The sequence below is a fragment of the Macaca mulatta genome, chromosome 20 (assembly GCF_049350105.2).
Source record: "Macaca mulatta isolate MMU2019108-1 chromosome 20, T2T-MMU8v2.0, whole genome shotgun sequence".
In the NCBI taxonomy this organism is placed as follows: Eukaryota; Metazoa; Chordata; class Mammalia; order Primates; family Cercopithecidae; genus Macaca; species Macaca mulatta.
The window spans coordinates 69,140,840-69,158,230 of record NC_133425.1 but is presented as its reverse complement, the minus strand read 5'-3'; the positions used below and the strand labels follow the sequence as shown (position 1 = coordinate 69,158,230).

Sequence of the window (17,391 nt, the reverse complement as noted above, 5' to 3'; positions counted from 1 at the left end):
CAGGGCAGGGGCAGCAGGCTCGGAGGGGTGGCTGGGCAGCCCAGGGGCCTGGTATCAGCCTTCAAGGGGGTTCTGCTGTCAGTGCTGGCTCATGTCCATGAGACTCACCTTGAGGGATACAGGCAGTACCCAGGTTCTGATGCCACATGCCCCAGCCCTGCTCTGGCTGGCCTTGCAGGCCTATCATCCCAGTCTTTATTTTTTTATTTTTCTGAGACAGGGTCTCGCTCTGTCGCCAGGCTGGAGTGCAGTGGTGCGGTCACAGATCACTGCAGTCTCCATGGCCTTGGCTCAAATGATCCTCCCACCTCAGCCTTCTGAGTAACAGTGACTACAGGCATGCACTATCATGCCTGGCTAATTTTTAAAAAATTCTGTAGAGATGAGATCTCACTATGGTGCCCAGGCTGGTCTCAAACTCCTGCCCTTAAGAGATACTCTAGCCTCAGCCTCCCAAAGTGCTGGGACTCAACAATCCAGAAGCTTCCCTGGGGTGACTGCTCTTCCTCCCTCCCCAGCCAAAAGAGACCAACTGGAGCTTGGCTCCACCCACCCCACTCCAGGCCAGCCTTGGGCTCATGGTGTGAGGCGTGGTGGGAGGTGGTTCTTACATGTGAAGATGGGACACTCGATCAGCTGCACCAGCTTGTCCACCTCTGCAAGGAAGTCCACGGTGACCTCCAGGTCCCCACTAAGTGTGCAGTCAAGGAAAGTGTGACTGCTAGGCCAGCACAGCCGCAGCTCAGAGCACCACGTGCCCTGCCCACCTGCGCCTGGCTTCCTGTGCACAGAGCCTGGTTCTGGTGAAGCACGATTTGGCGCACAAAGGACACCAGTCTCTTCTCCTCTCCTCGTCTTTCTGTCCTAAATGGAACCCCCCTGTTCGGGAGTTCCAGGTTCCGCTCCAGCAGCTGCCTCCTCTGCACCCTCCTGGGCTGGGAGAGGCTCTTATCACAGCGCTGCAGCCCACTGGGGGAGGGATGGGCAGGAAGGGTTCTCTCCTCTCCCGCCAGCAGGGCTTCGCCAGGGCTGCAGCAGGCTTGCGGCGCTGGGCAGTGGCCCGCCAGTCTCTGGGTCACAGAAGTGGCTGAGAGGAGCAAATCCAGGTTGTAGAAGGTAAGCAGGCCCACTGTGGGGAGTCAGGCAGGGCCACACCTAGCCCTCCACTGAGGTACCTCCTGGCCTCTTCTTCCTGACTCCCAACTCCTGGCTGGTCATGTTGCCTTCTAAATAGCACTCCAATCCTGGCTTACATGTCAGGTACCCACAGATGGGGCTAGTTTGCTTCTTGGTGTTTTAAAAAAAATCTGGCCAGGCATGGTAGCTCACACCTGTAATCCCAGCACTTTGGGAGGCCGAGGTGGGCAGATCGCTTGAGGTCAGGAGTTTGAGACCAGCCTGGCCAACTTGGTGAGACCCTATCTCTACTAAAAATACAAAAATTAGTTGGGCGTGGTGGTGAACGCCTGTAATCCCAGCTACTTGGGAGGCTGAGGCAGGAGAATCACTTAAACCTGGGAGGCGGAGGTTGCAGTGGGCCAAGATCACCCCACTGCACTCCAGCTTGGGTGACAAAGCGAGACTCTGTCTCAAAAAAAACCAAAACAAAACATCTAACCCTGGATGCCTTTTGAGGAGCGTGGTGCTGAGGTGAGCATTGGTGCCTCCTGCTTCGGAGGCCTCCGCCCAGCCTGCTTCTCCCCAGCGTGTCATCTTCAAGCCTCTCGGGCTCTAGCTCTGTGGCCCCCAAAGGCCCAGGCCTGGGCCGAAGCCTGCAGGCTCACCCAGCCGTCCACCTATGTTTCCAGCTCCGGGCCTTCTCCCCTACCCCCACACCAGGCCCAGGAGGAACTGCAATGAGCAGAGGGCAGCCACCTTCTCCCAGGGGCAGGAGCTGCGGTTCTCTCTTACCCCAGCAAGATAGCCCAGCATCACCTGCTGGCACCCGCTGGGCTGGGCCTCCTCAGTCCCAATCCCAACCCACAGGGTTTCTCCTGGGCCAGCTCCCCTCCAGAAGCCCCTCTTTGCTGCCAACCTCGCTCTCCCAAATACATCCCTCCCCTCCCAGGGTCCTGGTGGCCCTGATGTCACAAGCCCTGAGGCTGAGTGGAGGGGTGGGGACAGGAGCATGGCACTTGGGCCCGCCTGTTGGGTGAAAAGGGGGCAGCCGACCCCTTCTTGCCCCTCAGTGGACCAACCCCAACCACAGTGAGAGGAAGGATACAACTTCTGGATGAGGTCATAGGCATGCCGGTAGTTCTGGGTGAGGAAGCAGAGGGACACCGTGGTGACTGGGTTGTGGCACCAGGAGCGGTACAGGCAGCAGAACAGGTTCTGGCTCTCCTGTGGGGGAAGAGGTGTGAGCCGTGAGGAGACCCCCACTCCTTGCCCCCTCTCGGTCCATGTGGGGACCTGAGGGAAGGGCCACAGGTCTAAGACCCAGGGGTCTTTGGTCGGGGGCAGCCGGAGCCAGCTTAGCACTCTGGCTGTTAGGCATCCCGGCTGGGAACGAGCCGTCACAAAGGAAACACTGACAGCTCCTCCGTAGACCCTGTCATTACCTCCCAGTCCCAGAGCTGTGTGGTGGCTGTGAGGGCCTGGCTGGGAGTGGCTGTCCTTTGTGCTGGCAAGTCTGCCCTTGGCAAAATCACAGTAATTGTCCCCTACTCCCTGCCCCCCTCCAGAACTCTGTGGTCCCGGAGCCCTATGGGGCTGGGAGGGCGACGGGGGAGTGCGCAGGGAAGGGAGGAAGCACACTTAAATGCCGTCTCCTCCCCACCTCTGCAGGCCACCTCGAACACTTGGAAACCACCCAGGAACCCAGCCCACACTTGGGGGAGCCCCTGCCCTGGAGGAAAATTCTTAAGGCCTCTGCGAATGTCTGGAAGGAACCACAGGAGGGAGGCAGGGCTGTGGCCTGGATCGTGCAGAGCCACTTGGCCCCAGATGCCCCCGGACATGGGCCTGGATATCCCCGAGGCTCCTGGGGAGGGTGCAAGCAGGGTCTGAGCCGGCAGGGGGCCTGGGAAATGAAACCCCTGGAGTCCCCGCCTCCAGGACAGCGCCTGTCCCTGCACGGCCTCTGCAGCCACCACCCTCAGCCAGCACATGAGAGGCCTGGGACCCGCATCTCTCCTTGTTCATAGGGGAGTGAGACTGAGCGTCCTTTCTGCTCTCTCGGACCAGTCGTTGGCGCGTCCTCATCCAGAGCCTGGGATGGATGGGCAGCAAACTTGACACCCTGGCTTATGACAGGTGCCTTAGGAGCCAGATGTGCCCAGCTGTGGGAGAGAGGGGCCAGGCCAAGGAGGGCGAGAAGAGCAGTTAACCCCTGATTCGCCAGCACGGTTATAACCCAGAGGTCTGGCCCTGAGAGGGTAGCACTGACCAGCGGGTAGGCCCACAGCCAGCAGAGCCTCTGTTTTCAAGGGGGCAGTGCCTGGAGTGGGACTAGGGTGTCAACCAACGGAAAAGGCAGGGCTGTTGGGGGGTCAGGATGGACACATGGACCCTTCTGCTGGCAGAGACCTCAGTGCGGGTGACATGACACACCTGTGGTTAGTGCTGTGTGCAGCCACTCACCCAGGATCCCAGGATCCCAGGATCCCTATTTCCCAATGGACCAGGGGAGGTCTCGATTTCAACCCCATCTTCTCCCTGACAGCCTCCTGGGGCCAGCCGAGGGGCGGGCTGACACACGGTGTGCCCCCGGCACGCAGGAGCACACCTGAGGACGGAGTCACGGACGCAGCCTACCAGGGTCTTCAGGTCCTTCAGCTGGTTCCTTAGCTGGAAGAGCTCCGTGGAGGTCAGCAGGATGGTGTTGAGGGCGTGGACCATGGTCGAGGCGAACTTGAGGTCCTCCTCCCGCAGCAGGATGTCTGCCATCGAGTGGAAGATGTTCTCCGCGTTCAGCAGGAGGCACAGCTGCCTGGAGAGCAGGCAGAGCGGGGTCAGGGCGCAGGACGACCTGCGTCTCAGCCTGGGAGGCCTCCTCTCGGTTTTACAGCGTTCTGGGGAAATCTGCCCTTTCCCGAGGCCGGTGTGGAGCCATGACTCTGAGGCCTGTGGTTACGGGGGGGCGGGGAAGGGTGGGGGGAACGCCGCACCTGCCTCCAGGCTTCCCAGCACTGCTTACCTGGGCCTAGCCATGCCAGGGTGTCCCACGCTATACTAATCCCTGGACACAAGAGAAACAGCTGGGCCTCCAAAATAGTCCCTGGGACCCCGTCACCTTCCTGAACTCCCACACGCTTGGGCAATGCCCGCCACCCCAGGCCAAGACACAGCTGTCCCCCGCTGGGCTTTCTTCTCTTGCTAGAGTTCATCTTCATCCGGCCAATTCTCCACACATCGGTCACCTGTTTACTGCCCCACTCCTCCTCCTGGAAGCCCCCGAGGTCAGGGATTTGTGCTGTTTGGGCTGTACCCCATGGCCTGGAGCACAGATCCATGTGGGATCAGCATTATGACCCTGAGTTTTTTCTTCACTGTACGGATAGTGAAACTCTGGTGAAGTGACTTGACCAAGGTCGCGGAGTCACTTAAGGCCAGAGCCTAGCTCGCTGGTCCCTGGGCCATGACCCCTTTCCCATCTCTTGTCTAGTTAGAGTCATTCAGTGCGAAGGATTGGACTTTGTGAGAGGAGCCTCCCCATTATACAAAAGGAAAAAACTGAACCCAGAGGATGAAAGCAGATTCCCCAGGGTCCCTGGGCCAGATGACACTAGCAGTGAGAAGTGGGTGGTGAGGACAGGCTTGGAGGAATCCGCGCTGCTTTTCCGCGTGCCCTCGGAGGCCTGGCCTGCAGGGGAAGGGCGCCTGGGCAATGCTTCCCAGCTGGAGTCCCAGGGATTTGGGAGCTTCCCCAAACAGCATGATGCAGGCAAGATGGGGCAGGAGTGGGGTGGCTGGTGAGAGGGTGGTGTGCAGCACTGTGCTTCCTCACTGCTGGGCTGGCGGCAGCATGGCACCCCTGCCCACACCACCTCCCATCTAGGGCTGAGCTCTGGAGCCTGACGCCGCGTCCTGTCTCCAGGGAAGCACCACCACAGGTCCCACATGGCGTTGGAGGCCCCGAGGTCTCAGGTGCTCAGTGAGGTGAGCCACATTTCTTGGTGGGAGGCCTGAAACACCTCCATCTCCTCCCAGGTCGCTGGACTCAGCCTCCGCTCTGCATGACCTGGGACCAGCTTCCCGAATGCCCCTGAACGCCAGCCATGGTTCTGGGGCCAGACTGGAGAAGATTCCTCCCCACCCCCAGCCCCAAAGGAACCCCAGAGCATTTGGTAACAAAGAGGCCAGACCACAAAGCGCAAACAGTAGGCAGGCCGTTCCAGCCTACCCTGGCTGGAGCCTGCAGGCCTGGGCAAGAAACCACGAGAAACAGAAACAAGCGGCGCAGGGAGGGGGTGGTGGCCGCACGAGTGAGGGCCGCTTCATCTCCCCACACATGCCACCAGGACCCTGCCGTGCCGGGGGCTCCCCCGGGGTTAGGAGGCAGGTGAAGGCCTCAGCCAGGTGTCCTCAACTACCAGCAGTGTGATCTCAATGTCTCCGCACAATTTCTCCACTTTAATTAGGGGCAATACCTATCTGTGAAATAGGGGGAAGTTCTCAGAGGGCAGCCTGAGGACGAGGAATGCAGACGAGGAACAAGCCATGTAAGGCCAGTGTGTGGGACATGGTACCACAGGGGCCACAGCTCCTCTGGGGAGCTGCTGGCCGCAGAGGGAAAGCCCAGCCAGGCAGCCTCAAGCCAAAGGCCAGGAGGTGGCGGCCCCGCTGTAGAGCCCAGACAGTGCTTCCCGGCCCCTCCCGGTCCCACAACCCCTCCATGAGCCCTGTCTCCACGGCTGTGGGACAGAAATGTTCCAGAAGGGCAGGCACAGGAGGAAGGGGGGCGTTCTGACAAATGGTCACAAGTGCCCATCGCCGGCAGCTGGTGCCGTCTCCATGACAGAGGCCAACAGCTGAGCCGCTGCCAGGCAGCGCTCTCCAGGGATCCAGGCCGGCAGACGGGACCTGTGGCAGCGGAGGGCAGGGTGGCGCCCACGTGAGGGCAGGCTGAGGAGGGTGTGGAGGGAGGGATGGATGAGGGGCTAGTGGTGAGGAGAAGCTGCGCCTCCCAGTGGTCTGTGGTCCCCATCGGTGACTCCCACACATGCCCTCCAGCCTGAGCCCCCGCTGGGCTCTAGATGGAACAGCTGCTTGCCGGGTGGAAGGCCCTGCCTGGCCACCTAGCAGGCATTTCAAACCTCGCTGGGCTACAACCAACCCTTGGTGTCCCCATGGACTTGCCACCCCCTCTTCATCTCAGTAAATGGTGGCATTGCCCACCCAGCTGCTCAGGCCCAAACCACGAGTCATCCTGACCCCCAGTCCCTCTGTTGGGTCCACTGGCAGGTATGGGGGCCTTACCCTGGGAGCACATCCTACACGGCCACCCTGCCCCACACCCGCCCCCATGCCTAGGGGGCTGTCAGTATCACCTGCCTGGTCCATCTCCCCATGTCTCAGGATCTGCCTCCTGCTGCTTCTCCTGCCCCCACAGTCCGCCCTCCACACACCAACTGGACAATCCTAAAGCATGCCCGCCAGAGCATGCCCCTCCCTGCTGGGATGTGCTAGCGGCTTCCTCCTGGATCTGAAACAAACCCTGCCCCTCACCTCGGCCTACAGGATCTCACACCTCTCACTGGTTCCTCTCCAGCCTCCCTCTTCTGTCCCTCCTCCACTGATGGTGTTCTAGCCTCTTGGGTTTTTCAGTTCCTGACCTCGCCAAGCCCACGTGGCCCTAGAGGCTCCACCTGCTCTGCCCTGGCCCGATGGCTCGGCCAGGAACAGCACGTAGCAGGGTCCTCCCAGACATCGAGGCCTCGGCTGCAACCTTAGGTCCTGGTGAAGCCTCAGTCTGAAATGCATGCCCCTCCTACCAGACCCTTCTAAGAGAAAGTTCTGGTTCTTTCAGGGCACTTATCCCCAAGAAGCAAGGGTCTCCTGGACAGAATGGGAGGTGCAATGACCCCCCGCCCCCTCCCCCAGGCCAGCACATTCTCTCCGTTCATGCCCAGGCAGGCCTCTGTGCTGTGCAAACACCGGTGTGTGGAAAACGGCAGCGTGATGTTACATTTTTGCCCTTGTCACCCCTCAGGCCAAGCCCTGGCCTGGCTGCCCTGCCGTGCCCTGCCCAGGTCTTGTACTCTCTCTCTTTTTTTTTTTTTGAGATGGAGTCTTGCTCTGCCGCCCAGGCTGGAGTGCAGTGGCACAATCTCGGCTCACTGCAAGCTCCACCTCCCAGGTTCACGCCATTCTCCTGCCTCAGCCTCCTGAGTAGCTGGGACTACAGGCGCCCGCCACCACGCCTGGCTAATTCTTTTGTATTTTTAGTAGAGGCGGGGTTTCACCATGTTCGCCAGGATGGTCTCGATCTCCTGACCTTGTGAGCCGCCCGCCTGGGCCTCCCAAAGTGCTGGGATTACAGGCGTGAGCCACTGCGCCCGGCCTAGATCTTGTACTCTCTTGCTGGCTGAAGAGGCCTGGGAAGCTGGCTCATCCCAGGAGACTCTGGAGCACAAGCCTCCTCACGAGATGTCTCCCTCTGAGTATCGCTAATTAAAGCACCACAAGAGGGAAAGGGAGAGGAGAGGCTGGGAGTAGGCACCACAGAGAGCAGTGCTGAGGCCCTGCCATGCTCCAGCTGCTCGCTCAGCCACCCTTGCCCCAGGAGGAGGAGCCTGGAGAGGCTGTTCTGGGGCTGGCAGCAGAGGGGCCTCCACTGAGGGCGACTCCCATCCTGCCGCTGGGGAGGAGGTGGGGGCCGCATCCTGCCTCGACCCCAGGTCACCCTAGGTTTGGGGAGAAGGATCCCAGATCGCTCGGTTGCAAAGCCTCAAGAAGACAGTAATAATAGCGGAAGTGTTGGCCAGCTCACGGGGCCCTTACTAGAGGCCAGGCTCAGGGTGGAGGGTGTGAGAAGTGGGTCCTTGAGTCAGGAAGCTGGGGAGGGAGGAAAGAGGGCCCATTTTCCACTACAGTCCCCAGTCCACACAGGGATCTGTACAGACAGGTGGCCTCGGAGTTACCACGCACCTGGCACTGGGCTCTGAGCTAGCTCCACTTGTGGTGTCATGCTGAGTCCTCACACAACCTGGGCAGGGTTGCCACCCCCATCGCAAAGAAGAGGAATCGGGGGTTCAGAGAGGACCCACAGCTGACCAGAGGAGGAGGAACAGAGGAGTCAGACCTAGAAGAATCGCCTTCCAGAACCTGAGTTCTTCCTCACCACTCTGCTTCCCCATGCCCGCTGTGAGTGGGCACCAGGGGCTGTCCCTGCCCGGCGGAGGCCTGGCAGATGGCTGCCTCGCAGGGCTGCTGCGTCATCACTTCTTTGCTGAGCCCCAGCCCAGCTTGAGTTGCCTGCCTGGCTCCCAAGCACAGCGTCAACAGTGGAGCACAGCTTGCAAGCATTAAACATGTGCCCATATTTTCCAACACCCGCATGAAAATGCTATTCGTCATGAGACAATGGCCTGGAATGTGCTTGGGAACAAGGCAGAGACCTGGGGTGGGAGGGAACCTGAACAGGGTCTAGGAGGGCATAGGGGACCTCTTGTACCACCCTGGAGGCCTACCGTGGGGCTGGAGGAGGGCAGGGGTCCACAGGGGAGTGTGTTGAGTCAGTAAGGGGACCTCTGGTGTATCCCGGTGACTCAGGCACAGGCAGGGGGGATGTGGCCAGAAGGCAAGGACACACGCCATTTAGGGAAGGCTCTTCTCTCAGTGACAATGGAGCTTTTGGCCCAGCAGGGGCTGTGTCACTGGTTGTGCCGTTCACACACAGCCCAGAGGCCCTGTGGACTGGGCTCTGCCTCCCTGTCTTGGGCTGCCAGCTGCTGCCTGGACAGCTGCTACCCCTTCCAGGTCTGGTTTTGTGCTGGGGGTGGGACCAGCTTCTCTTTGGTTTCTCTGCCACATACCAGGAGCTCTCAGAGGAGCAACCTGCCCTCGGCCTGCTCTGAACTTCCCAGAGCCCAGTAGAGGGGGCGGTCACTTTTCCTTAAGAACTGAGACCACACAGCCTTGCCCATGAATATTCCCTCTGGGGCAGCCTCCAAAGCCAAGGCTAAGGCTCATGCTGGGACCAGGGAAGGAGAGATATGGCTCTGTATCCCCTTGCAGCCTTCTCCACTGCTCTGGAGCAGCGTCTGCCTGGAGGTGACTGCACCACACCTGCCAGGCTGGTGTGAGCCTTTGTGTTACTATCCCTCCCATCACTAACACTGGCAAGCATCAGCACAAATCAGGCGCCAGCCCTGGACAGCCACAGGCCTCCATGGGAGATGCTCTCTCAAACCCCCACCTGGCATCCACGCATAGCCCCTGCTTCAGGTGAAACCTGGGCCAGGGTGGGCAGGAGGAGTAAGGTGTCAACTGGCTTTGCAGGTGCCGCAGGTGTCTGGGTGGCTCTAGACTGGCCAGTCACGCCCTGAGGTCACGTGGTCCAGGCTGGCAGGAGCCCTGCCTCATGGTAGCAGAAGGGGCGGTGGGAGAAAGGCATGGACGGGGCAGACGGGAGCCTAGAGCCTGGCGCTGTCTTCTTTGTCCTGTCCTGGGTTGGGGGCAGGGGCCACACGCTGTATGTCCTCCAGGGATAAGACAGGTCAGTGATTTGGGCAAAGTCAGGCCTTGGTTTGGAGGACAAGACTTCCTGGGGGCTTTACCCCTCAACACCCCTCCTGCCTGCGGCTGTGTGCAGAGCAGCAAGAGTTGCTGTGGAAACACTGCTGTCCGAGGGTGCAGCTGGCTGTGGCCAGTGGCCTCTCCCCACCTGGTTAGTTCCTGTGGGCCCGGAGCCGGGCGCGAGGAGGGCCAGCTCGCAGTGGGAGAGAGGGAGCAGGTCCTTTTAGGACAGACTCACTGTGGGAACCTGGGGAGGGCAAAGCCTGGCACATCAGAGGCTAGGGACAGCCGAAGCCTGCTCGGGAGGGGCTGGGGAATGGCTTCTTTGCCAGGCATCTGTCGGAGCAGGGCCCCATGCTGCAGGTGAGGCCCAGGAGGGCAGAGGACAGAGCTTGGGTCTCCTTGTGGGGAGGTGACATTCTGGCTCCCTGCCGTGCTCCGCCCTGGGGAAGCTGGACTCTGCCATGTGGCTTCAGGGAAGACATGAAACTTCCATGACCTCATGTCCTTGCACCCTCTGAAAACAGGACCAGCAAAGTGACCAAGGCCAGAAACACCTCCCCATCCTCACTGTCGGCTGATCCTTCCCAGGTCCCACGGCTGTTTGCTCAGGATATTTGTGCTGGCTCCCTTTGGGGACCCTCCTCTGGCTCTGGTCACCAAGTAGGGGCAGGCTGCTGCCGCCCCCCCACCCCCACCTGCCCAGTGACTGTTAGGATGCTGAGCCATCTGCTGGGGACGGGAACCCATGCACTCACTGGGTGCAGGCTCTGCCCTCCCCACCCCTCCTTCTTTGGGTCTGGCTTCTTTAAGAGGGTGACCAAGGCAGCAGCAGATGATGCTTCTGACCTGTGGTGGGGGTGTTTAGGGTGAGTGTTCAGTCCGGGAGGAGGAGAGGCTGAGGGCCCAGGAATGCCCTTCTGCTAGCTAGCCTGCCAGCACTGGCCTCCAGGGCCCTTGGCGGACACAGCCTGCCCCTCTGCCCACGTGGGCCAACCTGGGGCTCAAGGGTAGGGATGTGGACAGGGCACCAGATGAACTCAAGAGAAGTTCATGGGGAAATGGAGACCGAAGCAACCATCCCCTCCCAGGGGCCTCTGACATTCTTCACTGTCCCAAACAATAAGCCACCAACAGCATGGGAAACAGCTGGCCCGGCGGGCAGAGACCCTGGACTCAAACCCTAGAAAGAGATGGCAAGGCTGAGAGATGAGAGTGGAGGCTGGGGGTACCTGCTCCCGCCCGGCATGCCCTCAGCTGCTGTCTCTACTGCAGCCCTCACTGGCCCTGCAACGCTGCCCTCCCCATGATGAACGGAGGACTCAGAAGAAGCCTCAGCTGGCAAGTTCCAGGCGGGTGGGTGTACCCCCACTCCTCAGTTCTCTCCTATGCTCCACCTTGTCCACTCTCGCGTGCCATCCATGGGACGTCCTTCCCAATGGAGCCTTGTTGGTGGCCCCATGAGGCAAGAGTGTGGGTGATTTTGCTCGGTGCCTCCTGTTAGACTAGGTCACACAAGTGGCCTCACTGGATACAGATACAGGGAGGTCTCCTTCTACTGCCCATCCACCACCCACAACTACCCCACCGGGTTCTTCATGCCTCTGCTTCTCTAGTCTACACCAGGACCCCCCGGTGGCGCCCATCTCCCACCCCAGCGGGTTCAATTCTCTAGCCCCACTGACCCAGTGGGGACCCTGCCTGCAAGCCCAGCTCTTTGGTCGGGGGGTGCCATGGGGCATGGGGTCAGTAATCGCTGTGCTCCCTGGCAGGCTGTTGGCAGCTCTGGATGGTGATGGGGTTCTCACATGGGTGACTGGGCAGGTAGTCTTGCCTCAAGGTCCCTCAGAGGCTGGGATGGATGCTGATTCTGAGAGTGTGGGCTGGGTAGACTCCACCGGTCTCTCTGCAAGCGGCCTTAGGGCTGAGGGCAACAGGCTTCAGGTGCCTGCCGAGGGCAGGGCATCCTGGCTCAGAGGCCCCTCTCTTCTCCCTGCGGCCAGGCCTCCTTCCTTCATTTCCATCCCCAGCTGCCTGTGGCTGACCATGCACAGACAGGAGAGCCCTTGTTTCTTTTCTTTTTTGAGACGGAGTCTCGCTTTGTTGCCTAGGCTGAAGTGCAGTGGCGTGACCTCAGCTCACTGCAACCTCCGCCTCCCAGGTTCAAGCGATTCTCTTGCCTTGGTGGCTGGGATTACAGGCATGTGCCACGATACCAGGCAAATTTTTGTATTTTTAGTAGAGACATGTTGGCCAGGCTGGTCGTGAACTCCTGACCTCAAGTGATCCACCTGCCTCGGCCTCCCAAAGTGCAGGGATTACAGGCGTGAGCCACTGCACCTGGACAGCCCTTGTTTCTTTTCTATATTGGATGCTGGATGATGCCCACATCCGTCCCCTTCAGTGGTCCAAGGCCAACGGACCCCAGTGCTTTCCTAGGAGACACCTGGAGTCTCACGGCCAATAAATCTGAGGTGCAACCTAATATCAAGGCTAGAAACTACAGCGAAGGCCGGGCCACTCCTACCGGAAAGGGGCCTCCTCCCTGCCTTGTTCCCGCCCCACAGCTGGGATCCTTTAGGAATTTAAAGAGAAAGCAGCTTTTGGGTCAGTATAACCTTAGGATAGGGAGAGGAGGGAGTGGCCTCCCATCTCGAGTCCAGAACGCTCCAGAATTTCACTGCATCCTGCCCCTCCCCCTCTGCTCTTTTCCCTTCCAACTCTCCTTCCAAGTATGAAAACTGTAAATCTGTTTTATTTATTTCAATCAATCCTCGGCAGTGTGCCCCTCAGGGCAAAGGCAGCCATGGTAACCCTGCCAACTCATGCCTTAAAAATGCATCGTGTTTAATGCAGTCGATGTGTCTGGTACACTTAAAAGTTTCTTGCAGGGAGTGGGGGTGGGAGGAGGAGGAGGATGCAGGACTTGTTTTTCTGGGTTTTGCGGGGAGCTGCTGGAAAGGGGATGGAGGGAGGAGGGGCACAGGAAGAGGCTTTCAGTCTTCTTAGCCATCTGTCCCTCTGTGCAAGAGGAGCCGCCACTGGGCTCTGGGAGGTCCCAGACACCCGTGCTGGGCTCATCTAGAGACCTCCGGAGAAGATCTCATCTGGGTGGGTGCTGCCACAGAAAACCAAACAGTCTCACAAAGGCAGCTGGGGCCTCAGCCCCCAGGATTAGCAGGTCCCTCACCCTAGGTTTGGGGCTTGCTCTAGGGATTGAGTTGACTCCTGCTTTCCGCGCTGCCTACGGTGGAGTCAGATGGCCCTTGCTGCCATGGGAGGGGCTCTGCCTTCTCCTCAGGATGGGAGTCATCATCTACCTTGGCCCATCGGACTGGCTTGGCCCTTTTTCTTTTTTTAGATGGAGTCTTGCTCTGTCGTCCAGTGCAGTGGCGCAATCTTGGCTCACTGCAACCTCTGCCTCCCGGGTTCTAGTGATTCTCCTGCCTCAGCCTTCTGAGTAGCTGGGATTATAGGCGCCTGTCACCAGGCCTGGCTAATTTTTTTATTTTTAGTAGAGACGGGGTTTCACCATGTTGGCCAGGCTGGTCTTGAACCCCTGACCTCAGGTGATCCACCGCTTCGGCCTCCCAAAGTGCTGGGATGACAGGCGTGAGCCACCGCACCTGCCTTGGCCTTATTTTCCATGTGTCTTTTCAGTCTGACCAGCCTGTCCCGTGTCCATTCACAGGTACTCAAGCCCCCTGCTCTTTCCCAGGACAGCCCTGCGCTGTCTCCTGCCTCAGCCGCTGCTAGTTCCCACCGATTTCCTTCCTAAAGTGGTACTTGGCCCCTCGGCCCTCCCTGAGCCCTGGTTCCTTTTCGGCTTTAGACCGCAAGGCCTAGGGCTGGGCCCCTACAGGCAATCGGGGAGATGAATGCTTGTAGGACAGAAAATTAACCTCCAGGAAGGGACAAGGTGGCCTGGGTTACTTTGGCTGTGGGGCTGGGCATGCACACGGAACTGCAGGCCAAGGGGCTTCAGAGTCAGGTGGGTTTTGAACTGTGTTATCAGGGTTCTTGGGGGGTGTCTGGCTCTGGCGGAAGCATTTCACAATCTGCAAGGAGTCCCTGTGAGGGGACTCAGCAGGCATATGACTCACAATGAGGTCTGCATTTGTGTCTCAGAAAAGAGGCTGCGCCTTCTATCCCACAGACACACCCCAGAATACGGCCGGATGCAGGTCAGATGGTGGGGGCTGGGGACAGGCGTGTAACCTTGTGCTGGAGGCTCTGAAGCTGAGATTGCAGGGAGGACCGATGGGGACTCTGCTGAGATAGTGTCTTGGCGTTGGAGAAAAAGGCGGTGTGAGGAGGGCAAGGCCGGGGTGAGGAGACAGCTGGGTGCGTGGAGTAGGGGCAGGAGTGCGGCTGGTCTGGCCCCTGCCTGGAGAATGTCGTCTTCAGGCCATGAAGCCTTGGCACGGCCGCAGGGACCTTCTTGCATGCTGAATCCTCAGTGCAAGTGAAAATAAAGGGACTGGTCACTAAAGTAAATCCTGTTGTCTCCATGACAATCAACTCCAAGGAGCGCTGAGAAGTGCCCAAGCCCTTGGGTCCCTGCTGGGTTCCTGCCCTCTCCTGCCACAGGGATTTCTTCCAAGCCGGAATCACTATTTCCTTCCTAATCCTGGCCACAAATGACAGTACATTAGGAACATCGTGTACATTCAACTTCTCAGCACGGGCCACTTGTGATTTCAGCCCAGAGCCCTTTCTAGCAGAGAATGCCAAGCGCGGCACACGTGAGAGGCCTTGCCGAAGTCCCTCTCGGTCAGCCTGACCCCAGCACCAAGTACTCACTGCTGCCCACCCACCCCCTTGTCCCCTAACAAGCTCCAGGGCCCAGACGGCACAGAGCCTTAGATACACTTTTCCGGGAAGACAGTTTGGGCCTCCTGAGCTGCAGAGATCACCGGGGCCTTCTGGTGTGGACTGGAGCAAGTTTCTTCAGAAACTTCCTGTGGCTCTGGGGCGGCATATCTGTAGCCAGCTCCTTCTACTCCACTCTCCCCCTGGAACCACCTCTGTGGACGGATGGCACTGACCACACCTGGCTGGGATGCTGTTGGCCTATGATCTGCACTTAGTTCTACCCTACTAGGGCAATGGTTTGTCTCCAAGGGTATGAGAGGGAAGCAGGGCCTCGAAACTGCAGCCATAGTTCTGCAGCCTGGACCCAAACTCAGACCCGGGGGAGAAAGTCCATGGGGCTGACTCTGACAGCAGGTCCCCAGAAACGAGTTGGGAGCAGCAGATCCTGAGTGTGGGAGCCCGGCCAGCTGCTGCCTCAGGTCCAGGCTGGGGTGATTTTAATATAAAGATTCCTGGTGCCCAGGGAGACGTAGCCAAGGCTGGTGCTCTGAACTGGCTGATAGATTCCCTGGCTGATACTGCCAGGGAAATGGCATCCCCGAGCCCTACCTGCCCTGGGGTCTCCTGGGCTCTGCTGGAGAACTGCAGATGTAACCTTTCTCTCCCTTTGAAGCCCTCTGGGCTTGACCCCTCTAAGCAGGATTTCCTCCTGAGGATGTGCTCAGCTGCCCCCGTGGAGGCCAGCCCTGCCCATAAGGAGGCCGCCACTGCCTGGCACACTGCTTCCTGGCCCTGCCTGCCCTTGCATGCCCCTGTCACCCGCATGGGACAGGAAGGAACTGAAGCCAAGGACTGGTCCCAGGCTACACAGCCAGGGCCACAGACGGACCAGAACTTGGGTCTCTGACCCGGTGCTCATGTTCCCATGAACATGCTCCCACGCTCTGTGGCATCCGCAAGGGACATAGACCTCCCTTCCCCGGCTGGCTCCCTTTCCCACCCATTCCCTGCAGCTTGTATGCCCAGGGCAGAGACACCCCTTCACCCTGTGGCATGTGACCTCACGCAGGGTCCTCTGAGACTGAGTCTGTCTTGGGACAGCATCCGTGTGTCTCTGCCATTTTCCCCTACAAACCACGGGGGCCTTGTGAGGAACGAGGCGGGTGAGTGACAGCAGTGCTGGGACCCAAGTGAGGTGGCCAGAGCTACTCCGGCCCCAACAATGTCTGGGGACGCCCCTTGCCCGTGTTCTGATCACCAAGCTGTTCATTTTCCTTTATTTCAGGCAATGATTCCCAAACTAGTCCCTTTGTTCCAGGCCAGGGAGCACTCCTGCTGCTGCGTATTCCCACAGTTTACAGACGGTGAGCCTCCCCTTCTGCCTCGTCAGTGCTGGCCTAAGACACGGAGGCCTCGGCACGGACCACACTCGGCCCCTCTGGCCTTAAAGCCACGTGGCCAACTTGGGTCCAGCAGCCTCAGTGTTCAGCAGCCTCAGTGTTCACATGGCCATAGCCCCATGTCAACATTTCCCTCCCCCAAATTATTTAACCAGATGGGCTGTCCTCCTGGTCATGGGCCCTGGGTGATTACAGTGATTCTCTAGTATCTCATGTTCCCGTGGCAACTTTCCTTCAAAGGACCTTCTGCGCTCTGAAGGAGTTCCGGCCAGGGGCTGTCATTCTGGTTTCTGAGGGCACCTCGAGTGCTCTGCCTTGGTTGCCATGCGCATGGCTTCAGTTCCACACCCCTCAGTGGGGAGCCACCAACCCCTGTCCCATCAGTGTCTTCATCCACCCAGAAGGTTGTGCATTTACCCTCCAGAACAAGCCAGGAATACCCTAACTGAGGGACCCCAGAGTCTGGCTGTATGCCTGGACTACCCGCAGGCCTCACCACCAGGAGGTCCACGATCTGTACTCTCAACAAGCTTCCGGGGTGGCCAGAGACCTGCTGCCTGCAATTGCCTCACCAGGGCCGGTCGCTTCAGGCATGGTGATGCCCTGCTGAGGGAAGGGGGAGATTCTGGCAGGAGTCTCAGAGGATGGGTGGCAGCAGAGCCTGGCTCGGCCTTGGGGCTCTGGGCGGAAGGCCTTGACACTTGCCTTCTTGAGGCCCCACCCCTGCCTGTGCAGAGTCTGGGTCCTGGTTTAAGCTTCTGCTTGGCATTTCACTATTTCCCTGCTGGTTTCTACCTGCACGGTCCTGAGCCTGCTGTGCACAGCCCTGGCCTCCTCTGTTCAAACACAAAGAAGAAGAGGTCAGCTCTTGGGCAAGACCCGTGCTTGGACTCTTGGCAGCCGTGTGGCCTCCTGGCAGCCATGTGGCCGGGCCCACCTGCACAGCCCCAGCACCCCGAAAGGAAGAACAGCTCACAGCTGCTGCCCTGGGCACGGGCCATTCCTGCCTTTCTGGCTGCGATTAGGAGCTAGAGCCATGAATGCCTTTCTTGTCTTCACATCTTTAGTCCAGGGGTTTTGTGAAATTTTATGAACTGAGATGGCTTTCTGTAGGCTTTATAAGTGCCCACTTAAAGAGCACTGAGATAAGTGTCAGAAAACAGGACGAGAAGTTAAACACGAATACCCACCACCGGTAACAAAGAGCAAATATCAGAGCAGCCTCACTGCGGCCTCTGAGAGGCTGGTAAAAAGATCAGAGTCTCAAAGGGCTGGGAGGATGGAGGCGCCAGAGCCGCAGTGGTGGGCCAAAGCATGGCGGGGGGGAGGGGGTTCCTTCAGTTATTCTCGCCAAATGGAAGGGGAGGGGTTCTCCTATTTGTACCCTCCCCCACCCCCTCCTGGGAGGCTGAAAAAATTCCTTTTGTGATCAGCCATTTTCAAAGATTTTTAAGACGCATGAAATAGGCTTTTCATCCACATGTTCCCTGCCAGC

General features: G+C 59.1%; 1 protein-coding gene across 21 annotated transcripts in view; it reads right to left on the bottom strand.

Annotated features, from left to right (window-relative positions):
• Window positions 1-17,391, bottom strand: part of VAC14 (VAC14 component of PIKFYVE complex) — a 115,604-nt gene that overhangs the window by 7,462 nt on the left and 90,751 nt on the right. For 16 of the 21 annotated variants that reach the window (XM_077983849.1, XM_077983851.1, XM_077983850.1 and 13 more), the window contains 3 exon segments: window positions 3,757-3,931; window positions 2,225-2,343; window positions 612-691 (listed from right to left, as the gene is read on the bottom strand). In XM_077983849.1, the coding sequence (XP_077839975.1) occupies window positions 612-691; window positions 2,225-2,343; window positions 3,757-3,931 (374 nt within the window). 21 annotated transcript variants of the gene reach the window in all.